General features: G+C 39.2%; 1 protein-coding gene across 1 annotated transcript; it reads left to right on the top strand.

Moving 5' to 3' along the window:
* Nucleotides 1-281: 281 nt before the first annotated feature.
* Nucleotides 282-24315, top strand: LOC145985783 (testis-specific serine/threonine-protein kinase 1-like). The gene is made up of 4 exons (XM_083119861.1): nt 282-680; nt 11334-11547; nt 15274-15455; nt 23935-24315. The coding sequence occupies exons 1-4, from the start codon at nt 331-333 to the stop codon at nt 24017-24019; spliced, it is 831 nt and encodes a 276-aa protein (XP_082975987.1). The 5' UTR covers nt 282-330; the 3' UTR covers nt 24020-24315.
* The last annotated feature ends 449 nt before the right edge of the window (nt 24316-24764 follow it).

The raw sequence follows: 24764 nt of genomic DNA, 5'->3' as shown, positions 1-24764 counted from the left end.
TCATTAAGGAACTATATTTTTGTGCTCAAGCCTCGCGAACTTTCCGTTCAAAGGCGCGTTGCCATCTCGTATTCATTATCTGATTCCGTTCATTTTCTTGTATTTATACATCGTGCTCGTTTTAATTGCTCTTTATTTTACATGATTCCATTCTAAAAGAAACCTCGCATTGCGACATGTTGGACTTCCTTCCCTTGCATTTCAAACTATTGAAATTCTTTCCCTTGTTTGTCTTTTTTCTTAGTGCAGACAGTGAAAGTATCAACGATGGAAGTTTGCAATGCTGTTACTACGTCACTGTCATGCACCAGGTTTTTTTTAGTCAAAGATATGGCGCTAAATAAAACTGAAGAAAAACAAGTAAAATTGTTGTTGAATAGAGAACGTTTCGAGTATGTCGAAACGTTAGGTCATGGACAGAATGGGGAAGTTCTAAAATTTACTAGAGACGGAAGCTTCTTCGCCATAAAGGTGATAAGAAGAACCACTCCAGATGCAGATGTCGAACGGGAAGTTCGGAATATGAGGCAGTTAAATTCAAACCGCATCGTTCGTTTGCATAGACATTTGCGAAACTCTCAGTTTAATTTTATTGTGCTTGAGTTTGTTGAGGGAAGCACCCTCACGCATGAGGTAACTAGGAAAAGGACTGGAGAAGATAATGCCAGGCTAATTGGAAGGTATGATATGATTTATTAAACTCAAATAGGTAAAATCCTTTTAAAAAACAATGATAACATTTTAGTTTATTTGATTAAGGATTCTTAGAGTTGTTTCTGTATACAATGATGAGGTATTTTGACTGAATAGAAATACTTAAAACTAAGGCAAAATGTCTATAAAATCTTATTGCTACTGTGTATAACCTACGATTTTTGTAAAAAAAAGCTTCTGAGAAAGGATGAGGTATTTTGACTGAATAGAAATACTTAAAACTAAGGCAAAATGTTTATATAATTTCATTACTACTGTGTATAACCTACGATTTTTGTAAAAAAAACTTCTGAGAAAATATAACCCCCCTCAGATTAATATAACTAAACCTGAATCTGCTAAATTGTTGTTTATAAGTTTGTTAAAAATATGCTTTTCTCGATACTATTTTGGCTACACTTAAAACTATGCCAATAAGCTCATAATGGCTTATTGCTTTTAATATAATACTCTGTAAAGTGTAATCTTAATACACATACATACATACATACATACAAGTTTACTTCTGGTCTATTTCCGGTTTAAGTTCAGAGTATTAATATGTTAACCCAAATATTTTAATTCAAGACCAGGCACAACTTGTTTATCTAATACTAAGACAATATAATATACAGAAGTTTTCTAGAATTGCTCTGTGACCCTCTCATTTCTTACATCATAAACATATGATTTTTCACCTATGAGAATAACACTACATATGGTGTCATCAGGTAATGCCTCATGGAATTCACAGATAATTTTAATGTTTGTCCTGTCATTCACCACAACTTGTTTCCTTTTTGAGGTGTTGATTACAAACATGGGTCTCTGTGCTTTGAATTCATCTGGTGTGTAATACATGTCAGTATTGCCAGTAGTGACCCTTTTGTATGATGAAAATGCCTCATATAATTTGAGGAAATCATCCTTGGACATGTCTAAATTATAATTTTCTCTAGGAAATACCTCATTTCTGCCATTTTTAAGATAAATGTTCTTGATGTTGCAGTTATCAAATTTACTTGAATTTTTTTCCTGATTATTGTGTCTTCCAGTCTGAAACAGCACCACCACAAAATCAGGCATGTCATATTGTATACTGGAGAATGAGTTTGTAGCATCTAATTCATAACAGCTACCAGTGGCAGGCTTCTGCACACATTGATATGTATAAAATTGTAAAGGCACCTGTGGATTTTTTAGTATATCTGCTTTGTATTTAAGAGCATAGCTGGCTTCATATTCAGCAACTGGAATTCTTAGCTCCATAGTCTGAATAAAGCATTTGCCTTCATCAGGTAGAGTATTAGGCAGAGCTACCCCGGTAGAGTTTAATGTACTATACCTCATCAAAGCATTATTATCATTAGCAGCTCTTCTAAATGTAATTCTTAAACCACCTTTCCACATAATATCTTTGTAATCTGAGAAGAATCCTGGCAACAGGCGCATAGGGAACAATACTGTGTGGCTCTTAGATATTATTTTATCACCAGCCTCAAATCCACCTATTTTGTAGTAAGAGGCCTCGGTTTTGGATAATGTGGTAAGGTAGGTTTGAACAATCCAGATAAATCTTGACATAAGTTTGGAAGAGTAACTGCTAAGTTTAATACTGCAAAGGTAACACCAGTTGTAAATAAAGCACATGAACTACTTGTATATTTCTGGTTCGAAGTTGAAGAAGACAAAATGTGGACCCCGCGGATGTGTTATAGCTCATGTGCTGTAAATCTCTGTGAATGGTTAAGCAGTAGATACAATTGAATGCCATTCACTGTATCCGTGGTATGGCACAAACCAAAGGATCAGTCCAGTGACTGTAATTTTTGATTAAGCAGTGTAAGGAGGATGATACCTTTGGCTAACAAATCAGTCAAGTATCCAGATATACCATCCTGTTAGATGAATGGTTCCTACCACTGATTAGTTGTCTGTCCCTGTGCCTCCAAAAGTTTGGACATTTGACACTACTGACAAAAAGTAAACGGTGTAACATTAACACGAAGGACAATCCAACCTGCATGGAAATTGCAGATACATTGTTAGTCTAATGATGCAATCAGTGCCGTTTGTTCATCGATCTTTGAAATTCAGTATGAAATATGTTCTTCTTCATAACTAGGGAACGGGTTTCCATGTCCTTACCATTATTTTTACTACTTCGTACCATGGGCGTATTTATAGCTCATGTGTGGGCAGTGGCTCGACCATGATAACCGAGCGCATGGGCCTCCTTGCGAACTGTCTTCGTCGAAACAGTCAAATTGGTCGCACTTTGAAACTCTTCTGCAATCGATTGCATCGGACGGGTCCTGTTTTTCCGAATCTCCCTCTTCAGTACTCTCCTGTCCCGTTCGTCCAATTTCATGGGTTTTCCACTTCGTGGTGCATTGCTGCAGTGTCCATTTTCCTTCCACTTCTTGATGTATACGTATATACCCGTCTGTACTCTCTTTTCCATGAGGAGTTCGTTTCAGAGTTGAAACTGGCTTGTCCAATGACTTTCTTCCACATAATGTACAGTCGTGGAAAAAAGTTCTTCCCCATAAGACTTTAATGGAGTAAAAAATGCCGGAAAGGTAGGCAACACACATTGCATCTTTAGGTGATCGGGTGATTCTGTCTGTCTTAAGAGCAACTCGTCATTCATGCAATAGCCAACAGACGCAGGAAATGTAGGAAAGTCACGTGACTTTTCAGGTGGAATGTTGTTCGTCAGAATATCGCCTGTTCACAAGCCAAGTCGCAGAACCGACAAGAGCTATACGTTACATGTCCGAAAAATGATTCACCTAAAAGCGTTGAACGAAACGCTAAAATAATTATTGCCTTAATTGCAAAGGCTACTATACTAAATGTGTGCCGCGGTAGCTCGGTCGGTAGGGCGTTTGATTAACATGCGAGAGATCTGAGTTCGATCGATGGGGAGAATTAGAATTTTGTCCATGTGTTCAAGTGGTTCCGGCCCCCACCAGCATCTTATAAAGTGTTACCTGTAGGAAAATCAGGGGGGGTAAAGGCAGCCAGTGGCGTGGTACTGATCACATTAACCCCACCTTCGGCCGTAACAAGAAAGTGTGGGGCCCTAACTCCATACCCCTTACATGCCTTCATGACTTGGTGCAAAGCACAAGGTTGCACTACGTGGACTTTCTTCCAAGATAGGCTCCAGTTTTTTTAACACAATTATATTTCGTTATAAAAACCACGGCTGATATCCTGTGTGTGTGTGTGTGTGTGTGTATTGGGGGGGGGGGTATAATTCAAATATGTGAGATGATTCTTTCCCACTACTCCATTCTCCGATTCTTCGTATCCGAAATAACTAAATTCCACACACTTAAAATATAGCACTTCCTACATCCTAGCATGCAAATATCTAGTAGCAAAGTAATGTGTAGGCACATAGTGCTTCGAATCCCACTTTAAACTGTAGATGCATTCCCGATTAGTCTTATTTTGCATAAATTGGTTTTAAGGCACCAAATCAACCAACCAACACAATCCCGTTGTTGTCCAGATTATCGAATCCACAACCTTCGTCGCGAATAACATAAGCAGGAAGACAATGTAAAATTACCGAAGAGAAACAGAACCTAAAACCTACAACGGATAGACTGGATTCAGTCGACGATACAGCACGCATTCTGAAATGAACAAGAATACGAAAGTTGAAGGACCTCGATACACACACTTTTCCTCCCCCCAATGGGAAGATATTCTTCTTGCAGAGAAGCCTTTACGTATGCCTTCAAGGCTACGACGAGAAAGTGTTCTACATGCAATGACGGGACCAGAACATACGTCTAGTTTGATATGAAAGCTGTGTTCCTTCTTATTTCGTACGTCATTGATAACAGGAATACAGGCCTCGTCGGCTAACCCTAGTTTCGTAGAGCAGATGCCTGTTTGCCACCCTTTTGTTCAGTGACCTTCGATCGTAGTTAGCAAAGTCTGCAGTTATATCGGTTAACGTTCGAATTGTTTCCTAATGGTTACGTTATTTATAAATTAGTTCTCGAGAGTGAGATTTCTATCTATCTATTTGCACGGGGGGGTTACAGCCTGCATGTATTATTTTTTCTTTCCTGAAACAAGAAGAAATTCGAAGACGCAAAGAGAGTCGTTAACAAAAGAAAGAAGAAAACGAAAATGTAAATGTTCAAATAAATTATTGTATAGATCGAGTGGATAACATTTTGTCACGGGGCCTCCTCAATGGCGTAATGATAACGTCGTCAACTTGTAATCAAGGGATCCACGGTTCGATACAAGGTGGAGGAACGTAGTGGTTCGTATCCCATTTTAAGCTGAAGGTCGAGTCCCGATTAGCTTATTTGTGCACAAAAAAACCTAAAATAATAAATTGACACAGTGTAAGAAAATATTCTGTTCAACCACATACGAAACAAAAAAATAATAATTTATTCCATGTTGGAGTTCACATCTGTAGCATGTAACCAACACAATTATGGATCGCAACATATTTTCTCAGATCCATTTTAATTATACATGTATGATAAAATAACGGAAGTAGAGGAAAGAGAAAGCCAAGCGAAACACGGATGCCTTCTCCAGAATTTCAAATCTCATTACGTAAGGTTCTGGGTTGGAGTCCCGGGCACGCATGACTATCTTGTTCTTGCCCTTTTATCTGCTCTATTTAATCATAAATCGTCATAATGGTTTACCTACAGGGGAAGAATGATGACAATAATTGCCAATACAAAGTCAATAACAAACAGAACAACTCAATTAGGGAGATGTCAAGAAAGAAACAAGAATTTCTTGAATTGAAAATTGCTCTCCCGTTCTTGGTCTCGACTAGTTAAATATAGAAATCGAGAACGTATGTGAAGATACATATATTTCATATATCCCGGTTTTGCAGGAGATTTCGTGAGAGATGAAATAAGTACTCTTGGATCATGATTATTTTTATTATTTTTGTTACGTAACATCACTTTACTTCCCAGTTGCTGACGAGTGAACATTACGTGAAATTAATGACGAAATAAACACCTGAGACAAAGACGGTACTCAAACCCTGAAACTTTGGTGACGAGATCGAATGTAGACCACTTAATGAGCTTGCCCACCGAGTCTGCTTATGTTGCTTGTGTCAGGTAATTCGTAATAACTGTCAATATTCCACATTCATTACCATTTGTTTCATAATTTATATTATTGATGTGATTAACCTGAAGTCGAAGAATTAGTTGAAAGGCAAAAATGTAAGATTGAATGTGTGTGATGTTACTTCGTGCCGAATAATATGACGTGATATTATGATATGAATATATTAATAATATAATATGCCTAGTCACTCTATTGATTGATCCCAATTGCGCACAAAAAATATGGTAAAATGTCCACTCCTAACCGACCTCCATAGCGGAGTGGTTAGCACAGCGCGCACGACAGCATGGGCCCCTGGTTCGAATCTCGGCTTGACCATGGGTGTTCTTGGTGAGTGTCCCTTAATCAATGTCATCATATCATCACTCATTACTCATCTTTATCGTCGCTATTTGCCAAACGTGAAAGGATAGCGACACTAAATAACAAGCAACCAATCAAATCGAACATCTTCACCGATTTAATTCCATACCGTACGAAATTCTCACTTTATTACTGCATCTTGCTTCATTTTACAGCATCTCAATTGTTTTCCGATTCGAAAATAATTAGAATGTTTTTTTCTGCAGTTGATTGTGCATTGTTTCGTTGTTTGGATTGTTTAATTAACGTCGCATTAATTAGGTTTAGACCAATCATGACAGAGGGAATCGATAACACAAAGGAAGGGGAAAAGACAAGTTAAAGACCACGGCTCTCTTTCAATTAGTGATGGGTCGTTCGTGAACGAGTTGTTCAAAAGTAACGACTCTCTCTTGTGAGCGGTGAACGACTCGTTCACCAGAATTGAACGACACGTTCAAAGAGTCGTATGTGTGCCACGACTCCTCCACGTGCCAAGCAACTATTATTCCTCCTTTCCACGAATTTTGCGAGGAAGGCGCATGCGCAAGTGTATACTCGCCTGGCGGCCGGAATTTTTTAAAGAAAGCAAGTCGATTATGTGGGCAGCAAATGGGGACTGGAGAGGGAAGGGGGGAGGTCCTCTCTGTTCTTTTCCCCAAGACTACTAGTCTTGCCTTTTCCCTACCCCTAGTTGAGTGAAGCTGGCTGAAACATGCCGTGTATGATGAGAGGGGAAGGAGTCGCTAAAGTGTGCCACGACTCTTTGAACGAAGGAAGGAGTCGACTCGCGAGTGTTGTTTGCGCAACCCCAGGCCATGACGGGCAACAAAGAACAGCCAACAAATTTGTCCTGTAGTTTCAAGTTCGGCCAAACCATTGTGTTTCTTCGCAGGAAGTCAAGCCCCTGGAAACCTATACCCAGTTATGATGTCCAGACAAAATTAGCGCTAAAATTACAAGAAATTAAATGTTAGTAAAAGATATTAGGGGAGTCTGATGAAAATTTTGGGAAGGTGTTAGGCAGAGACCTCTTGATTACAATATTCCGATTAGCCTATTTTGAGTTGTTATTGTTTAAGTCCACTTTATGTGCAGATAGGATAGTCGGGACTGGGCCTACAGTTTTAAGTGGGATCCGAACCTCCACTTTGTATTGAACACGGTACCCCTTGATTACCGGTGACGTTATCACTACGCCATCGGGGAGACCCGATTAGCCTTTTGGAGCATAAAAGTGGACTTATAACAATTTTTGCCACGCAAAACATCTTAATACATGACAGCGTTAACCACTATGCTATTAGGGTGAATCAGAAAAAAAAATTGATGAAGTGACACTCAATTCCGGGATTCCTCTTAGCGCACTGTTCTAACCACTCCTCCACAGAGGCGACTGAAATTGTGGGAAGTGAATCAGTTTCACAAGTAGCAGGACATTACAAAATCACAATGTAAACAGGGCCAACCCTTCCAAAGTTGGTGAGATGATGAGAGACACTCTGTGTAAAATCTACTGTCCGAGAATCTCGTCTCATTGGAGTAACGATACTGATTTATACTTTAGAAATCGATAAGCGAACAAGACCAGACAGGTGTTTTTAACTTGAAATCAAATCGCGAACAAGATATGCATTCTCATTCACGAGTTGAAACGATGTGCCAAGTCATCTTGTCTCACCACGATACCCGATCGAGTTGCTCTTCCGCTCCATGCACATGTAAACCTTTTAATTTACACATTCAATTTTATTTATCTAAAGGTAAAAAGGTAAAGTGTTCCCCTGTGCATAGCACCACGCCATGAAGGCGTATAGGGGGTGTGGGGGTAACGCCCCACACTTTCTTGATCCGGTTGTGAGTGGGGGTGATGTGATTAGCATCAGGCCCCTGACCGCCTTTACCCCCCAGGGTTTCCCCCAGGTACCCATGTTATTCGACGCTGGGTAGGCGCCGGGGCCGCTTCCACCGTTAGAAAAGTTCCCGGATTTGAACTGGCCGGGGATCGTTAACATGAGAATGAACAGAAGAAATAAGCTACTAGTTATTTTCCCATTAAGGAACAAACAATTTTTAAAATGGTATAATTTCTTATAAATTAGCATGCAGTAATTATATATTATAATTTATTAATTCAATTTTAATATTTTAACTGCCTAACACGCTTTGTTGTATTTAATGTATCTTTTATATCTAATTACTTAGTATTGACAGCGAGGATGAATGAATTTTACGTACAGATAGGATAATCGGGACTGGATCTACAGTTTAAAGTGGGATCCACCAGGTATCGTTACAAGCCAACGACGGAGGATGGATGGTGATTAGAGTAATTGACAAGAGGTTAAATACAGATTACCAATCATCTCTTGGTAATGCAAGCATGTGTCACAGCGCAGATCTGGAGTGCATTTTGTTGACTCGCTTTCTCACATTTGTTGCGATATTAAAACCAGTGATCGAATGCAAAAAAGGAAGAATATGTAAATGCACGTTATTACTAATAAAAGGTTGATATAATTATATAGTTTCTGTGCATGCTCTCGTACTGCATAATTTGCATTATCCGCAGCATGAAATGCAAATTGAAACAAGATACAAATATAGAAAATCTCACACATGAGGCAGATTAATGAAAACAAGTATGTGCAATAAATTTTGTTTGTGTGTGTGTGTTTACTGTTTACACATATGTATATCCACACACACAGAGACTCGTATTTGTATTTTTCTTATTTTATGCCGCTTTTCTTCAGATTTTAAGCAATCGCGACGATGAGGATGATGCGTGATGATATAGCTGAAGGGACACTCGTAAAGAACATCCTTGCCCAGACCGGGACTAGAACCCGGGAACTTCTGTGGCAAGATCAAATGTTGATTACTTCAGAATCTTGGCCATCTAGTCGGCTACACGCACACACACACATACACAAAAATGCAATACAATTTATTAATCTTGAAGGACAGAGGCTGATACGTTCCGTTGTGTTCGTTTATTTAAATACAATCATCTGCTTCAACACCTCCTACCCTCCTTCCCTCTCTTCAGGCATGCGTTTCGAGAAAAAGAAGCTTGACGACTCTTTTGAACGACTCTTCTCAGTGAGCGAGCGCTCATGAGTCGACTCACACAAATGAACAGCTTGAACCCATCACTACTTTCAATGTACCATTCCGTGAATACGACTGAAGTGACTGCAGAATGTTATGGATAAAATTTGTTTCACTTTTTCCTTTTATTTCTGTTTCAGTTATTTTACTTCGCTTTTCTTCTACCACTCGCGTTAATCGTGTTGCTGAGGAAGAATTATAAACTCGTGAAATGGACGATGTCACAAAAAATCTATGCCTCTCTCACGGTTCGAACCTGTAACCACAAAATATTGTCTTATTTTTAAAATGTACGCCAAATATAGTTTCACTCGTCTCTTTCTCAAGGCGTTCCATTGCCTCTCCGATGGTGTAGTGGTAACGTCTTCGACATGTACCTAATCAAAGGCTTCCGAATTGAATACCAGATAGAGGAACATTTGGTTCGGATCCCACTTTAATCTGGAGGTCCAGTGCATAAATTAGACTTAAGCAATTAACGTGTGGGATGTGGTATATGGTGAGAACCATCATTTCAGTGAACCTTCTTGACAATGACTCTAATATCACTCGAAAGAATATTTCCTTAGAAGTAGCTCTTGTTAAGAAACCAGTTGCTGAAATGTTCCTTTTGAGGCCACGTAGCACCCAGCTGTTTGTTGTGGCTGGGGCATGAGTCATGTGACTCGTGCTATCAATGCTCAATCCTTCCCGAGAACTCATATCCACCAGGCAAACTGAAGCGAATATTTTGTTATTTTGGTTGCATAAACAACAGGCTTTAAGACGTTACGAAATTCTAGGTCCCGTGGCCCAGGTAATTGTTTCTTTGACTGTACTATTCATGTTGAAATGTGATGACAGTGGATTCAATTCAATCAATCGTTATTAAAGTGTGAGTATTGTCAGCTGTGTGAATAATACAGGTCATCACCAAGTCCCATAACTTATAATCTAGGGGTTCCCAAACTTTTACGTTTCACGACACCCTTAGTGTTTCAAGATTTTTCCTCGGCACCCAAGTCAGAATGCATGCATATACAACACTTGCAACGCTCAGGTTGCTTGCCTTAAATATAAAAAAAAATGAACACATATTTCAAATTCAGAAACATTTTATTTGTAAAAAGAACCAAATAAACACATATTTGGAACAATCATATCATTTCAGTGAAAATATTGGAACATTTCGCGGTCCCCTGTAAGTCAGTCACGGCTCCCCGGGGCTCCGCGTTGCACACTTGGGAACCACTATAATATTAAATTGCTAATTTCTACATTAAATGTCGAAAATGACCACCTCTTGGTTTTCACACAAAAAACAAGAGAAGGGGTACATATCCTTGACTGCAAGTAAACTATGTAAGGTTTAGCCATGTGGAGATATTCCATTATCCTGTTGGAACCATCTGCTCAATTATTCATTCCACACACTGACTTCAATAGCAGCACTATGCTGACAATATTCACAATTCACAGTTTTATGAAAGAACACAAACAGTTACTGTTCGGATATGATGCATTAAGAAATGGTCATCGAAAGCTACAGCCTCTCGGCCTTTATTTTGAAGAATACTGTTTAGTGTAAATATAAGGTAATATGGGCTGCAACCATTTACTCAAGTAGTTTAGGCATCCCTGCACTCAGTGGCGAAGGAACAGGATAGTACAGGGGTACATTATACTCCCCAATTTTTTGGAAAGGGGTGCAGTACCCACTTAATCCATGAATCCAAGTTCTTCCCCTTGCACCCATTTCAAGTAATTTTTTGGATGCAAGATTCTGCTGTTCCAAGAATCTAATTTGCATAAGCTAAACACAAATACAATATTCCTCGATTGTTTCAGAATCACTTCATCTGAGAAAGACCCTGATACAGGGTTGAAACGTTACTTGTTAAGAGTTTTTATTTCTTAATAAATCTGCCTTGGTCAGCACTAACTATTATTTCATGGTCACTATTTGTGTGACCACAGGTATACATTGAAACCCCTGCTTATAGTTCAAATAAATCACTGTGCTGATATTTGTTTATAATTAATTATATTCCTTTGTTTTGCAGACAAATAGCTCAGGCGATCAAACATTGCCATGACCACAATGTCGGGCATGGCGATGTTAAAGGGGATAATATCCTTTACAACACAAGAGACGAGGAAATATTTCTAATTGATTTTGGGTACAGCCAAACAATTAAGAAAGATGCCCTTGGCCTTGAAGTCGAGATCTCCGAAGATGTGGGGACCCTTCAGTTCTCTTCTCCCCAACAACTTGAGGTGAGTACATATAATTTAGAAAATGGAGGTATATCCCAAGTAACCACAACCGTTGGGCCACCGTCAGTTTTTATGAGGGAAAGGTTGGGCTTTACGTTGGTTGTCAAATTGATGTCGATCTTATGTCGGGCCAATTGTCATTGCCAACATTTGCCCAACCTTGGAAATGTGAGAGGAGGCAGTTGCTCCCCTAATAATGGACGTTCGCAGATTTTCCATGGAGGGGCAAGCAAGGTATTTTTCCAGGGGGTAAACTAGGCATATTACCCCGATAATAGTGTTACCCCCTGAAGAAACACCATCTAAACCTCAAACTGTCACGTTCCTGCATCTACATTATAAAAATTAGTGTATGCCCCTATATTATTATACTTTCACCTAGAATTTAGTGTAGAGGAATCTTATCGCCGTTATTAAACAATATTATACTCTTAAAGAAAATGAAGTATTTTCAAGCCGATGAAATTTCAAAACTAGTACTGGGTATGGGGGTGTGTGGTGCAATTACAGAGGGCAGGAGTCATTGCCCTCCCCAAACTTGGGTGGAAATAAATTCTAGGAGGGCAAACATTGAAGTAAAATAAGCAAGACTAGAAGAATTTAAGAGTAGTAGGACAAAAGGATACTCAAGATTGAATTTGTTTTCATGTATTTCTTGCATTATTTCTTCCAGAAGTCCAAGAGCATTTGCAGGGGGGACAATTGCCCCCTCAAATTCAAATTTTATCGGGAGTATTTGGCCTTACGCGACGAACGATCTAAATGAAGAAAAAATGTAAAAGGGAAATTAATTTTTTACGGCCTATTAAATCAATATTGTTTACAATTTACAAATATTTGGATCTAAAAATGTTTTTGCTCGCCTTGCTCGCAGTTCCATTATTTTCTGTAACACCTTAACACTTCACAAACACGTGCAAACTGGACACCACTGGACTCTGAGATAACCACTCTATTCTAAGAAAGGGACAACTTGCAACCAAGAAACTGCATTTTTAACATTAATGTCCTCATGATTAACGAACCTTATTTATTCTCACCACGCAATGGGTAAAATATTTGGAGATTTATCCCACTTTCTGGAAAAAAATTGTGTTTCTGCTACTTTTGACTTTTGTTGGCATGATATCCCGGATCACTTTTACGAGACGAGACAAGACAAAACGAGACGGGACAGAACCCTTCGAGACGGGACAAACGAATATTTTCGAGACGAGACAGCATTTTCACGAAACGGGACGAGACAGACCAAAGTCTCTTCTCGTCTCGTCTCGTGGGCAACACTACTTGTTTGCTTCACGGCTCCCTTAATTTTTTCAAGACTTTACCGCGGCGCTCAGAATGTAGCCCTCTCTAACACTTGCAACGTTCAGTTACTTGTAATATTGCTTGTCTTAAGTTAAAAATTAAACACGTATTTCAAATTCAGAAACATTTTATATGTAAAAAAAAAGTACTAATATACTACAGATATTTGAAACATTCATAACATTGACTAATGATTCTGTGAAAATATTGGAACATTTTGTAGGGCCCCTGTAAGCTAATCACGGTGCCCCAGGGCACCGCAGCACACACTTTAGGAACCACAGATTTAAAGCATATAGCAACATCTGTTCGTCGTCGTCATTAACATATTTGCCCGTCGTCGACTTATAATCGAGGTGTCCCGGGTTCGAAACCCGGTGGAGGCACACAGTGGTTCGGATCCCACTTAAAACTGTAGGTCCAGTCCCGATTAGCGTTACTGTGCATCAAGTGAACTTAAAGCACCGAATCAATGAATCAAACATATTTACCATCCTTGATCTTATACATTGCACGAAACTAATCGTCCCAATCCAGATGCAGTCTCTTTTTAAGCGAGTCGCATGTGCAAATGGTAACAAACGCCCAGGATGTGTCCTGTGTTTGTCCATGAATTGCCGCCTCCAAACAATAAACAAGGAAAACAAAATTGCGCGTTCACAACGTTGCACCCACATAACCAATTGTACTTCGTGTACCAGTAATTTTTGAATGTTCTTTTAATAACGCATGTTATTATGTACCTACCTCTTGTACAATGTAGAGGTCCGGCTGGTGAGGGCCCATCCTTTTTATTTGAGTTCGTTCTGCTTCGCTCAATCGCGAAAATGACTTTTCTTTCAAACTCCTAACAATATTCATAGTGTACAAAACACAACACAACACTACACTACACACACACACGGCACAACATACACGGACACGCACGTCTGAAAGCCACTGCACATAAATTCACCCAACCGCTTGTCAATAGATGTCTTGCTCTGGACATCGACACTAACCGCCTTTTACCTGTTGCCGCCAAAGAGCATAGGCTTGTCTGTTGCCCCGAAAAACTAACGGTACTTGATCTTTCCAAAACAAACGAGCCTCCTTGAAGTTCTTCCACAGCAGCAGTGTTTCCAATAATTGAAACGCAGAAGTTGCTAAATCTTCAACATGCGCTAACTAAAAACCGCTGAATCAAATTTGCTGGTAAAAAATGCAAAATGTGTTTTTAAAAAATGCTGTGGGGAACAACTTACACCAGGTTTATTTAATGTATGTGCGTTTATATGCACATTAAAATGCATTTAATTTCAATTGTGATGGTTTAAATGCATATATTATTTCAACTTTCTAACTTCAAAAAAGAAAATATATGTGTAGTAAAAATACAGCACTAGTTTTCTGAAAGTTATATTTTGTTATGTACATTAAGCATATTCTAATAACGGAGAGAATAGTAAAAATGATTTACTAATATCAATTGATAACTTTTTTCGGTAACAACTATTTAGGCCATACGACCCCATACTATTCTGAGTATAGTTACCAGAAAAATGTCGTTGAATTGATGTAAATGTAGTCGGCACTTTCCTTTGCAATTTAAGTTATGAGAGTTATTTCCTTGGCATGAAAAACGTCGATAACTAAAGAAAGTTGCACAGTCTGAATTGCCCTTAGACGCACATGCGCAAATCATATAAACGTTGAAAGATATTATGTAACTCCTGCAGACAAGTTTCTAAAGAAAAATCGCTCGTCACTTTCGTGAATTTTAGTGCCCACTGGAATTTAAAGTCCGCCAGGTTTAGCGACTTCTCACTAAAGATTGCAACTATGTAGCGCCGATCTTTTCGAGTCCTCCTGGACATGCCTTGTACGTATATGCTGCGCCCTGGTGCCGTATGTAAGAAGTATTGCTGCTTGGATCAGGGTTCGCACCACAATGTTCGCACAGCGCAGTGAACATTTTCAGAGTATAGTGGCCAACAGCCCCTTAGCTGCCAGTTCACAACACACAACACAGCAATTGTGTTCATCGCAATCCGTGGAACATCGTGGGAGTCAGTGTTACCAACTATCTAAAAAAGTTATCAGATGTGAAAGATGTCGTGTCAGAGTAAATTGTGTGTGTATACTCGAAAATCAAAAAAGTATTATTTCGAAGAAATATATGTGTGTGCATTTAATATGTACGTAATTTAGAACATACACATGAGTGTTCACGTGCTCATGCGAACATTATCAGGCGACACGCCTGCCTACTAGGAGGCACCTTACAATACTCCGTACGAAACTTACGTTGCATTGCAGTTGCAAAACACACAGCGAGCATGTTGCACACCAGTAAAAGTAGCCATTTTCAAGAACAATGCTGACAGCGCTTCTGGTGGGTGAGTTCGGTACTAATACATGGTTTTGTTCTTCTTCTAGGGAGGACCATTTCGTATATCGAAGTGTGATGTTTGGGCGTTCGGGGTAGTTTTATTTTTTATACTCTACCGAGAACTGCCATTCCAAGGTATAACAAGAAAAGCGATCCAAGACAGCCAGGCCAAGGGAGTGGCATTCCCCCGTAAACCAGCAAGGACTGAAAGATGCAAGAACGTCATAAGGTATGTGGAACTGCACTAGGGTATGTATATATTTGTAAGCCAAGCGTCAAGTCAACCTTGCAGCAGGTTTTCGCATATGTAGTTCGAAACGTGCACGCAAGAATATAGTTCCACCGAGACTGGTTCTATTCCGACACAACTGCATACTTGTAAGAAAACAGTTATTTAATTTGTAATATACAGACAAAATAATACATCCATTAGCAGGTGTGGACTTAATTGGTTGCAATCACTGTGCAGACGAACTTAGAACCGCAGATTCGCCAACTGCAATGTGTATTGCGTTGAAGAGACACTGGAACTTTAGAGCGAGTCGAGCGAGACTGAATGCGTTGCAGAACGCGTGGAATCGGTGATACCAGTGTTGCACATCCCACTATTTTAACCCTATGTTTATTGTAGAGCGGCGAGAATGGCTGAATCTCCTGTTCAGCGCGCAGTTTTACCCGAATGTTATTTTGGGCTTCATCCGAAGGGAAATGCTCTTCAAAGTCAAGCAAGTTGTTTTAAATGCATAATCCGCCTTGCGGCAACAAGATCAAAGTAAAACAGGGCGTGAGGTGAATGTGCGCACGAATTGTATCACGGGTCTTGAATGATTTGCGGTTTGAGTTTAGCAAGCAAGAGGAAACTATTGTTTGTTGTTTGACGACAAAAGAATTTCCGCGGTATTAAAAGATATTGCAGTGAGAAGAAACATGTTTATTATTTGGACGAGACTTAGTTCAACTCGGTGAGTGGGGGAAGGGGGAATAAAACATGTAAGGATACCACCATGAAAAACCACCGCCAGGGCTGAAGAAACCGACAATGAGGGGAAGGGGGAGGCTTATTGTTTCACCCACTGGCGGCAATGAAAGCTTTGTTGAAGGCGCATATTTACTGTTCCGCGCAAAGAAAGGGTGATTATCAGCAAGAAATGGACAGACCAAGATTTGAATCCTGGTTTAGTGAAGTGATTCATAAATTGAAACCAGAGTAATAGCAGCAGACAATGCACCTGATTGTATATATCACCAATAACAAATCATGCTTTTTTGGTGGTATAACTTGAATTGCGTGTGTCTTACAGGGACGGATGTATTGCGGACGAAGCAACCACGTTTTTCATAAATGTATTTCTTTCTAAACCAAAAACAATAATTTGTCATTAAATTCAAGAGGGGCCTATTGTTGTTTACTTTTATCTCCGTTTATTTTTCGTTTTGCGTGCTCGAAATATACACACATGCTCTCATGTTTAGAAGTTATTTCGCTCTTATATTAAGTAATGACACATTTATTAAATAATATATGCGCAGAAAGTACTTTTAAAATTTTATGTTTCAGGAGACAAAGAGAAGCAAAAATACATTCCACTTGACATGCATGCGGGTTTTGATGTGTTGTGCGGTTGGCAATACTGTGGATTTTCTCAGTGTCTGCGATGTAAGCAGCTCGGCGGTTGAGGAAAGACTGGCACGGAAGATTCTGAGCTCAGTTCTCGCGCGGATTGATACATAAAACCTGCTGCAAACTTAGCCTGATGCGCGGCTTAGTTCCTGAACTTCCATTCAGGCACAGTTGGCCCTATAGCGCACAGGAGCAGTGAACCCCCATTAATGCACTGTATTCACCTCGAGAATGAACATTAAACTCTTTTGCTGCGAAGGAGAAACTTCAAGTTGGCTATCCTGGTGCAGGTCCTCAGTTGAACCAGTTGAACTCCCACAGGACAGCTCATGCCGTAGTGAATGCTTCGGATGGCTGACAGATGTTCGAGGTGGGCATATGGGCAAAATACATGAACGGGGGTTCAGCAGTAGTCTCGTATCAAAGAAATGGACATGCACAGTTCATGTTCTCGCAGAAGCCGCAGCAAAAGACACCGTCCTCACTGCTTTCTCCCATACATTACATATTCAACCTTCTCTTTGTATCATTTTTGTGCCAAACGTCTTGGAATACATGCAAGTTTGTGGCAGAGAAGGATGAGTAGAAATGAATGAAAGCTGGAAGTAGATGCCATGAATTAACATAAAAGAGATACATAACCAAACTAGCTTTTACATTCAGGGGATTTTCTTGAAAGGTGGAAACACTTCGTGTAAAAGAATGGCACGAAGAAAGGAAGATGGGAAGACGTGACTCGCTTTCTCAAATTTGTTTGTTAGTTTTTTTAGTGCCTGGATAGTTGTTGAAAAGTATTAAATGATGCTGTTAGTGAAGCGAGGGATAGACTTTAACTAGGTCATGTCATTTGATGCAGTGATGTGTTGCTGTCCACGCAGATAAGAAATGACCGCTACAAATGCATATAATTAACGTAAACAAACTTCCTAGTCTGTTGAAAGAAAGAAATTAAGCATGTGCTGGTCGACCAACTCCAAATTTCAACAAAGCTGTTGATCGTTTCTAGTATGCACATGCCATTGGTTGCCATTTCCCTTAGTGACTGTAGGACCAGTTCCGATTAGTCGTTTTCTAATGGCAGACATGGACATCTGCAAGGGGGAAAGGGGGCCGGGCTCCCTTGGAATATTAAAGTCAACCAATAATTATATATTACACGCATATAATTTCATTTCAGTCACAGTAATTTATGGTAATTATTATAAAAGCATTGCAGTAACTTCAGACTAAAGGAGTATTTTTTGAGGGAACAACACTATTACGGGGAAAATGTGCCTCGTTTACCCCTCATGGGAAAAAATGATATTCCTTACCTCTACCTGAGGATGTTCATGATTTTTCAATAAGACACCATTTTTTTCTTAAAGGCAGAATTTATTGTAGTTTCAGCCATAAATTTATTTGCACACTCCTACTATGAAACCTTATACTCCCAGATGAAAAGAAACCTTTTAAAAGACAGTCTATTTGAGGGAACTGAATATTTGTCATATGACTTCAGTGAAGCCCCAGGAAAATAATGCATGAGCTGCGCCTGCTTCCATTAGTTATCAGTGTAAGACACAGTGGTGAGTCAATATACCAGTGGAACAAGGATGTATTTCGGGGGGTTCGGACTGCCCCTACCCCACCAAAATACTTACTAAGTACAAAAATTAAATAATTAAAATAATGAAATAATAAAATATCTAAAATTAAATAATGAAAAATATGCCTGTAATTTATTTCCACCCAACATATTGGATGGCAAGGATTACGGAAGATTTATTACTGCTTTTAATACTTAATATGACCAGGAACTTTACTTTTCTTCAACTGGATCTAACCTCCTTTTTTGATACATTCAATAAAAATTAAATTCTTTATTTTCTTAATTCCTTGCCCGTGCATATATTTTTTTTACAAATTTTGCCGACCTTAACTATACGGAAGCTAAATAACTAATACATGCTGTTATATCACTATTCTTAAACCATCTTTTTACCTATTCATATAATAACAATATAATATTAATTTCAATATTTTAATTATACTATGCTAATTTATTATAATTATTATTGTGAGACACTTGGTTTGGACACCCCCACACCCAAAATATATTTCTAGATATGTACCTGTAGTGGCAGCAGTTCTTCCATGCACAGAGGGAATAGGCTGTTTCCTCACTTTTTGTCACCCTCCCAACAAGCTTTTCCCAGCTCCCTCATATTGTCCGAAACTGCATAAAGTGATCTCCCATGATGTGAATATCGACATCTAGGCAGGTCACTTGGTCTTAGCAGTGGAACCAGGTGAATTTGAGGGTGGTAAGGTCATTCAGTTCCTTTAGGAAGGTTGAGAGGGAGGGATCACAGGAAGAAAATATCGTCAATGAATCTTGACCCTAATTACACACACAAAAAAAATGTACAAGTATAAAGTACAGGGTGATTATAAAGTCACTATACATTTCTGCATGAACAGAATTTATTGCACAAAATACAATATGTACTGAAACATACATCACAGTAGAACACAGAATCAGTATAATTCAATGGGAACCCATCAAGTCTAGGCACAGATGTCAATCATTCACCAAAACAACTTCTCCAACATAGCTGGTGTAATCTCAGCTAATGCGGTCATTGTTTCAACTGGACAATGCTGTGTATCTTCACCATGCACACCTTAGACTCTATAAACCCACAGATGAAAAAGTGTAAGGGGGTTAGGAAGGGGGGGGGCAACTCCCCTTGTGAGGCATTACCAATCCATCTACCGGTGAAAACTTTGTTTAAGTGACCACGAACAATGATGGCAAAATGGAGTGGTACCCTTTCCTGTTGGTACATAGTAGGGAGCTTGGTGTTCGCCAATCCACCGAGCTATGAGCCACAGTTGGGAGCTGATAGGATTATGGATACTGAATATCCTGGTTGATGAGGTGAGGCTACATGTGATCTTTGTACACTTTGCACAATTTGTGGTGTTAGAGCTGATCTCCCAGGATGTTTTTCATCCACAACACTACCTGTCCACTTGAATTTGTTTACGAGGTTCTTAATAGCCAGCCTGGCGGGGCCTGGTTTTCTGAATTTCCGAGTGAAGTCCGTTCACACCTGTTCATATGACATTCCATGCAAACGAACACAAACAACTGCTGTTTTTCCATTGCTTCACATAACATGCAAAAGAAGTGTGTTTTGTCACGATATCAGTAAAATGTATAGAGACTTTATAATCATTGTATTATTATTATTATTACGATAGGTCACACTAAAAGTTTTTAGACACGCGCAAGTAAAACACTGGAGACCAAAAGTATGAATGCTATAATTTTTCAAAGTATTCACCATGACAGTTGATACACTTGTTCATCCGCTCAAACCAAGTGTGAAAGCACTGGGACCACACATCTGCAGGCACCTCTTGAATGCACTGAACGAAGGCGGTGACTGCCTCCTCGGGAGTAGGAAATGAAGAACCTCGTAATGTATCCTTGATTTTAGGGAACAGGAAGAAATCACAAGGGGCGAGGTCGGGACTGTAAGGAGGATGAGTCATTTCTTCAATGTTGGAGGCTTTGAAGAATTCAATTGTTCGTACTGCTGTATGGCTGCGCGCATTGTCTTGATGCACAATAATGCGACTTCGTGGGCGTTTTTCACGAACTTTCCGTACGATCTCCGGTAAACACACCGTAGTGTACCATTCAGCATTAACGGTCCGACGTCCCTGTAGCGGCACTGTTGCAATATGGCCCGTCCGACTGAAGAAAGTGGCAACCATTTGTTTGCCAACACTTCGTCCCTTCCTGACTTTTGTTGGTGGGTCTTCATCCGGGAAGATCCACTGCGTCGACTGTCGTTTGCTCTCGGGTTCATAACAGTACACCCAAGTTTCGTCACCTGTTACGATTTCATACACTGCATTTGATTGTCCTTGGTTAAATTTGTCCAGCATTTTCATGCACCATGTGACCCGTGCCTGCTTTTGCTCCTGAGTAAGATGGTTTTGGATCCATCTGGCACAGAGCTTCCTGACACCAAGGCGGTCATGCAGGATCGTTTGAACCTGACTCATACCAATACCCAGTGTTGCACTAATAACTGCATATGTCACCCGGTTATCCTCCTCTATCATGCGACGCACTCTGTCGACGTTTTCTTGAGAAGTTGCTGTCACAGGAGGACCATCACGTAATTCATCACTGAGTTTCTGACGTCCACGTCGAAATTCCAAAAACCAATTAAACACAGTCGCACGGCATGGGGCTTCCTCCTGAAATGCATTTCGGAGCCTTTCATAACATTGCTCTGAAGTGCTCCCGTGTTAAATCCATTTTACTGTACACACACAACAATAATTGACTAATTTCTGGCACACAACAATTAACAACTATAAATTCTGCAGCATTATCACACTTCACAGACTATTAACTTCAACATATCCCAGAGACAATGTATTGCTGCAATCAGTGTTGCCGCATCTAAAAACTTTTAGTGTCACCCGCGTATTATTAGAAACATTTCATTGCAAAATTCATATTAATTCTGATGAAGGGCCCCAAGATGGAGTGGTGGTAGTGTCGTTGTTTTCTAATCAAGAGACCTGGGTTCAATACCTGGTGGAAGCACATAGTGGTTCGGATCCCACTTTAAACTGTGGGCTCATTCTCGATTAGCCTTTCTGTGGATAAAGTGGACTTAAAAAAGCAATAAAAACAAAAAATTAATGACGAGTGGAATGAACCAAAATTAAAAATGTTAAGTGTGTAATAAGTTCATACTGTAATCTATACTAAATAAATAAGATTGAATTGAATTCTTGTTTTAAGTCCACTTTATGGACAGAAAGGTTAATCGGGACTTGACCTACATTTTCGAGTGGGATCCGAATCACTGTGCCATGTGCCTTCACCAAGTATTGAACCCGGGACCCTTTGATTACAAGGCGTTAATGTTACCAATATGCCATGATGGAGGTCCCAAATAAATAAAAATAATGTTATATATAGGGAACGGAACTTTATGTGCTAAAAAACTCAGAAATATTTATTTTTTATGTGTCATAAATGTTGAAAATATGTGATAAAAACAGGAAAATATGTGACAAAAATAAAAACATTTGGTAACAAAAACAAACTATAACATGCATTTTAAACACCTGAAATTAGTTTCTAAATGATTACCTCTTAGCGAGCTATTTTTTGGAAGAGTTGCAGTGGATCACCATAGTTTTTTCCAAATTCTCATTGTAAATCTGTGACGATTATCTCTAAAAAGCATCTTATATTGTGAGAAAGATCGCTCCACGTCACAAGAAACCATTCTTGCATATTTGAAGCATGAAATGTCACTAACGCCGAAGTTTTCCAAAGCTTCCTCTTCACCAATGGAAGCTGCCAAAGTGTTCGCGGACGATTCAAGCTTTCATATGGAATTAGAGAGAATGGACAGGTTTGTTGAAATGTATGCCAATTCGACTTTTAAGGGGGGCTCCATCAACAGTTCTTGCAGAATTCTTCTTTGTTGAGATCATTTACAACAGATACAATTTTTTTCAAAGTTCTGGGCATAACATCTGCATCGCGTAACTACAGGTGTAGGGGGAAGGAGAACCTCAGGACATTTTTGTTTAAAAATGTCTATTCTTCTAGGCGACTTGATAAAAACTTTCTTTCCATTTGAAACCAGTTTATCGACATCGGGATAAAGAGCTCTTATCTTTTCACATATTCTATGCAATGCATGCCCCACACATGTAATGTGCACCATTTTGGGGTAGCTAACGGCAAGACCACTGCATGTAAGCTGCAGCATCTGTCAAGAGAAGAACATTGTCAAATTTTATGCCTTCTGGCCACAATAGCTGCATTGCTTCATTAAAAAGCCTTGCTATCTTTACGTGTAGCCAGCCCCAGCTACTTACAGCTATTTTCTCCCAATAGGATCGTAGGCGAGGTGCCAGAAGTCTGCCAGCGAGGGTGTTCAAAGACAAAACAAACCTAGCACTCTCGATATGAAAGAGGTGCGGAGAACAAACATTTTTCCTTCGAGGATTTCGAGGTAGATGAAGTCAATGAGCGATTTTATGTACTTAAAATGAAAATTCGCAAAATATGTATTTACTTACAGAAAACTGGAAAATATGTGTTTTTATGTAAAATAAAATTTGCTGTGTTGACATATAAGGCTATGATCAGAATTTTGGCAAAAATGAGGGTCTCTATCTTATCGCAGAAAAAACATTTATTTACTTAAAGTTCCTTTCCCTAGTTATATATATTGAGCATACATATATATTTATATTTATAATAAATAAAATATATGTAAATATGGAAACAAATACCAGGTGTTTCATAAATAGTTGAGGGGTTACAAATATTTATTGCAAGTAAACTATTGAACGCACGTTAATGAAACTAGTCCAGAACTATCAAGGAATGTATGTTTTGTTAAGCTCAGAGTTCATATCCCTGCCAGTAGGTGACACCAAATTTATTCATATTGCTCACGGTGTTTTGTGTGAGGTTTTGGTCTCAACATCACCGGACCTTACACGTTGTAACATCTTTTTGTGGAGTTTCATCAAAGACAGGATATTTGTCTCGCCAATGACATGTGATATCGCAGCGATAAACACGATCAACGGGCCCATGTTGATGCGAGTGTGGCAAGAACTAGACTATCGTGTCGATGTGTGTTGTGTTACCCATGGTGCAAACATTGAACATTTGTAGATGTCAAAAAAATACTGTTTGAGTTCCTCATTCGACCTGGATTGGTTTTTTTAACGTATGTTCAATACTTCACTTGCAATAAATTTTTGTAACCCCTCAATTATTTATGAAACACCTGGTATAAAAAAAATAGGTAAGGTAAAATCGTAAAGTTCCCTGAGCATGCCATGAAGGTACATTTAGGGTATGTGGTAGTAGGGCCTCACAGATTCTTGATCTTGGACATTTTGAAGGTGATTTACTCAGCACCATGTTCCAGTTGCCTTTCTAACTATGTGTATCATCTTCATAAGCTAATCGAAACTGGGTATACAGTTACAATGACCCATCACAATAATTCATTTTATGTTTACTTTCCTATTTCAGGCGCTGTTTGTGTGTAAATGAAACTGACCGTCCTAGTATCAACCAGGTCCTTAGAATGGATTTTTTTCGCCAATCAAGACTATAAAAAGTGTATATCTGCAGTGGCTTGCATGGTAAAAATCTGATAAGTGATTAAATGTCGATCATAATATGAAAGAAAAGAGCCAGGACCAATTATCAGTGAAGCTCACAAAAAACTTCGCCATCTGAAAAAGCGGTGAAAAATTTATAGGTAAACACGAAGCCTGTTCAAGAAGCAAACATAGACTGTTTTGATTATTAAAATGAATGACAGGAATATTATATTGTATAGCAATTTATGATGTAGCCAAGGTTAGTGTTGTTGGTATGAAATTTCACTGAGTTATGTTGTTTCAATAAAAAAATGAAAAAAAATCATGTTTTCCTAACCCGTTTAACTATTACTTTGGTTAACCCATATCTCGGTGCTTAGTCCCGACTCTCAATATGTGAGCACGGAAACGACCATTTCGTTATCACTCCAACTCGTGATCGGAGAGAAAATCGTAGTCCTGACTGGTCGTTAACGAGTGCAGACTTCGATGCCTTACGAGTTCTCGCTAACGACTGAGAATATAGTCTGTGATGCACTCAAAACAAGTTTGTCGTAGAGGCTACACCCAAAGAACCAATCAGTTGGCGAGAATTAAAATCGAGAGTCGTGAAGAATCGATCGATGTTTCTAAAAATCGATTGTGGTTTGTTTACTGTCTTATGAAGTTGCCCAAATGTCGAAATTGATCTTAAATGTAAAACTGCACGGAAAAATAAATAGTGAGTTTATTCGAATAGATAATATTCATGTATGT

Source organism: Lepisma saccharinum, chromosome 3 (genome assembly GCF_977018435.1).
Source record: "Lepisma saccharinum chromosome 3, izLepSacc3.1, whole genome shotgun sequence".
Lineage (NCBI taxonomy): Eukaryota > Metazoa > Arthropoda > Insecta > Zygentoma > Lepismatidae > Lepisma > Lepisma saccharinum.
The sequence above is the reverse complement of the archived record's forward strand: the minus strand, read 5'-3'. Positions and strand labels throughout refer to the sequence as shown.

Excerpts from the sequence above, each read along its gene's own strand:
- LOC145985783 (XM_083119861.1), top strand. The coding sequence starts at position 331 with ATGGCGCTAAATAAAACTGAAGAAAAACAAGTAAAATTGTTGTTGAAT. Across the intron at positions 681-11,333 it reads AATGCCAGGCTAATTGGAAG|ACAAATAGCTCAGGCGATCA; the intron begins GTATGATATGAT and ends TTTGTTTTGCAG. Across the intron at positions 15,456-23,934 it reads AGATGCAAGAACGTCATAAG|GCGCTGTTTGTGTGTAAATG; the intron begins GTATGTGGAACT and ends TTCCTATTTCAG.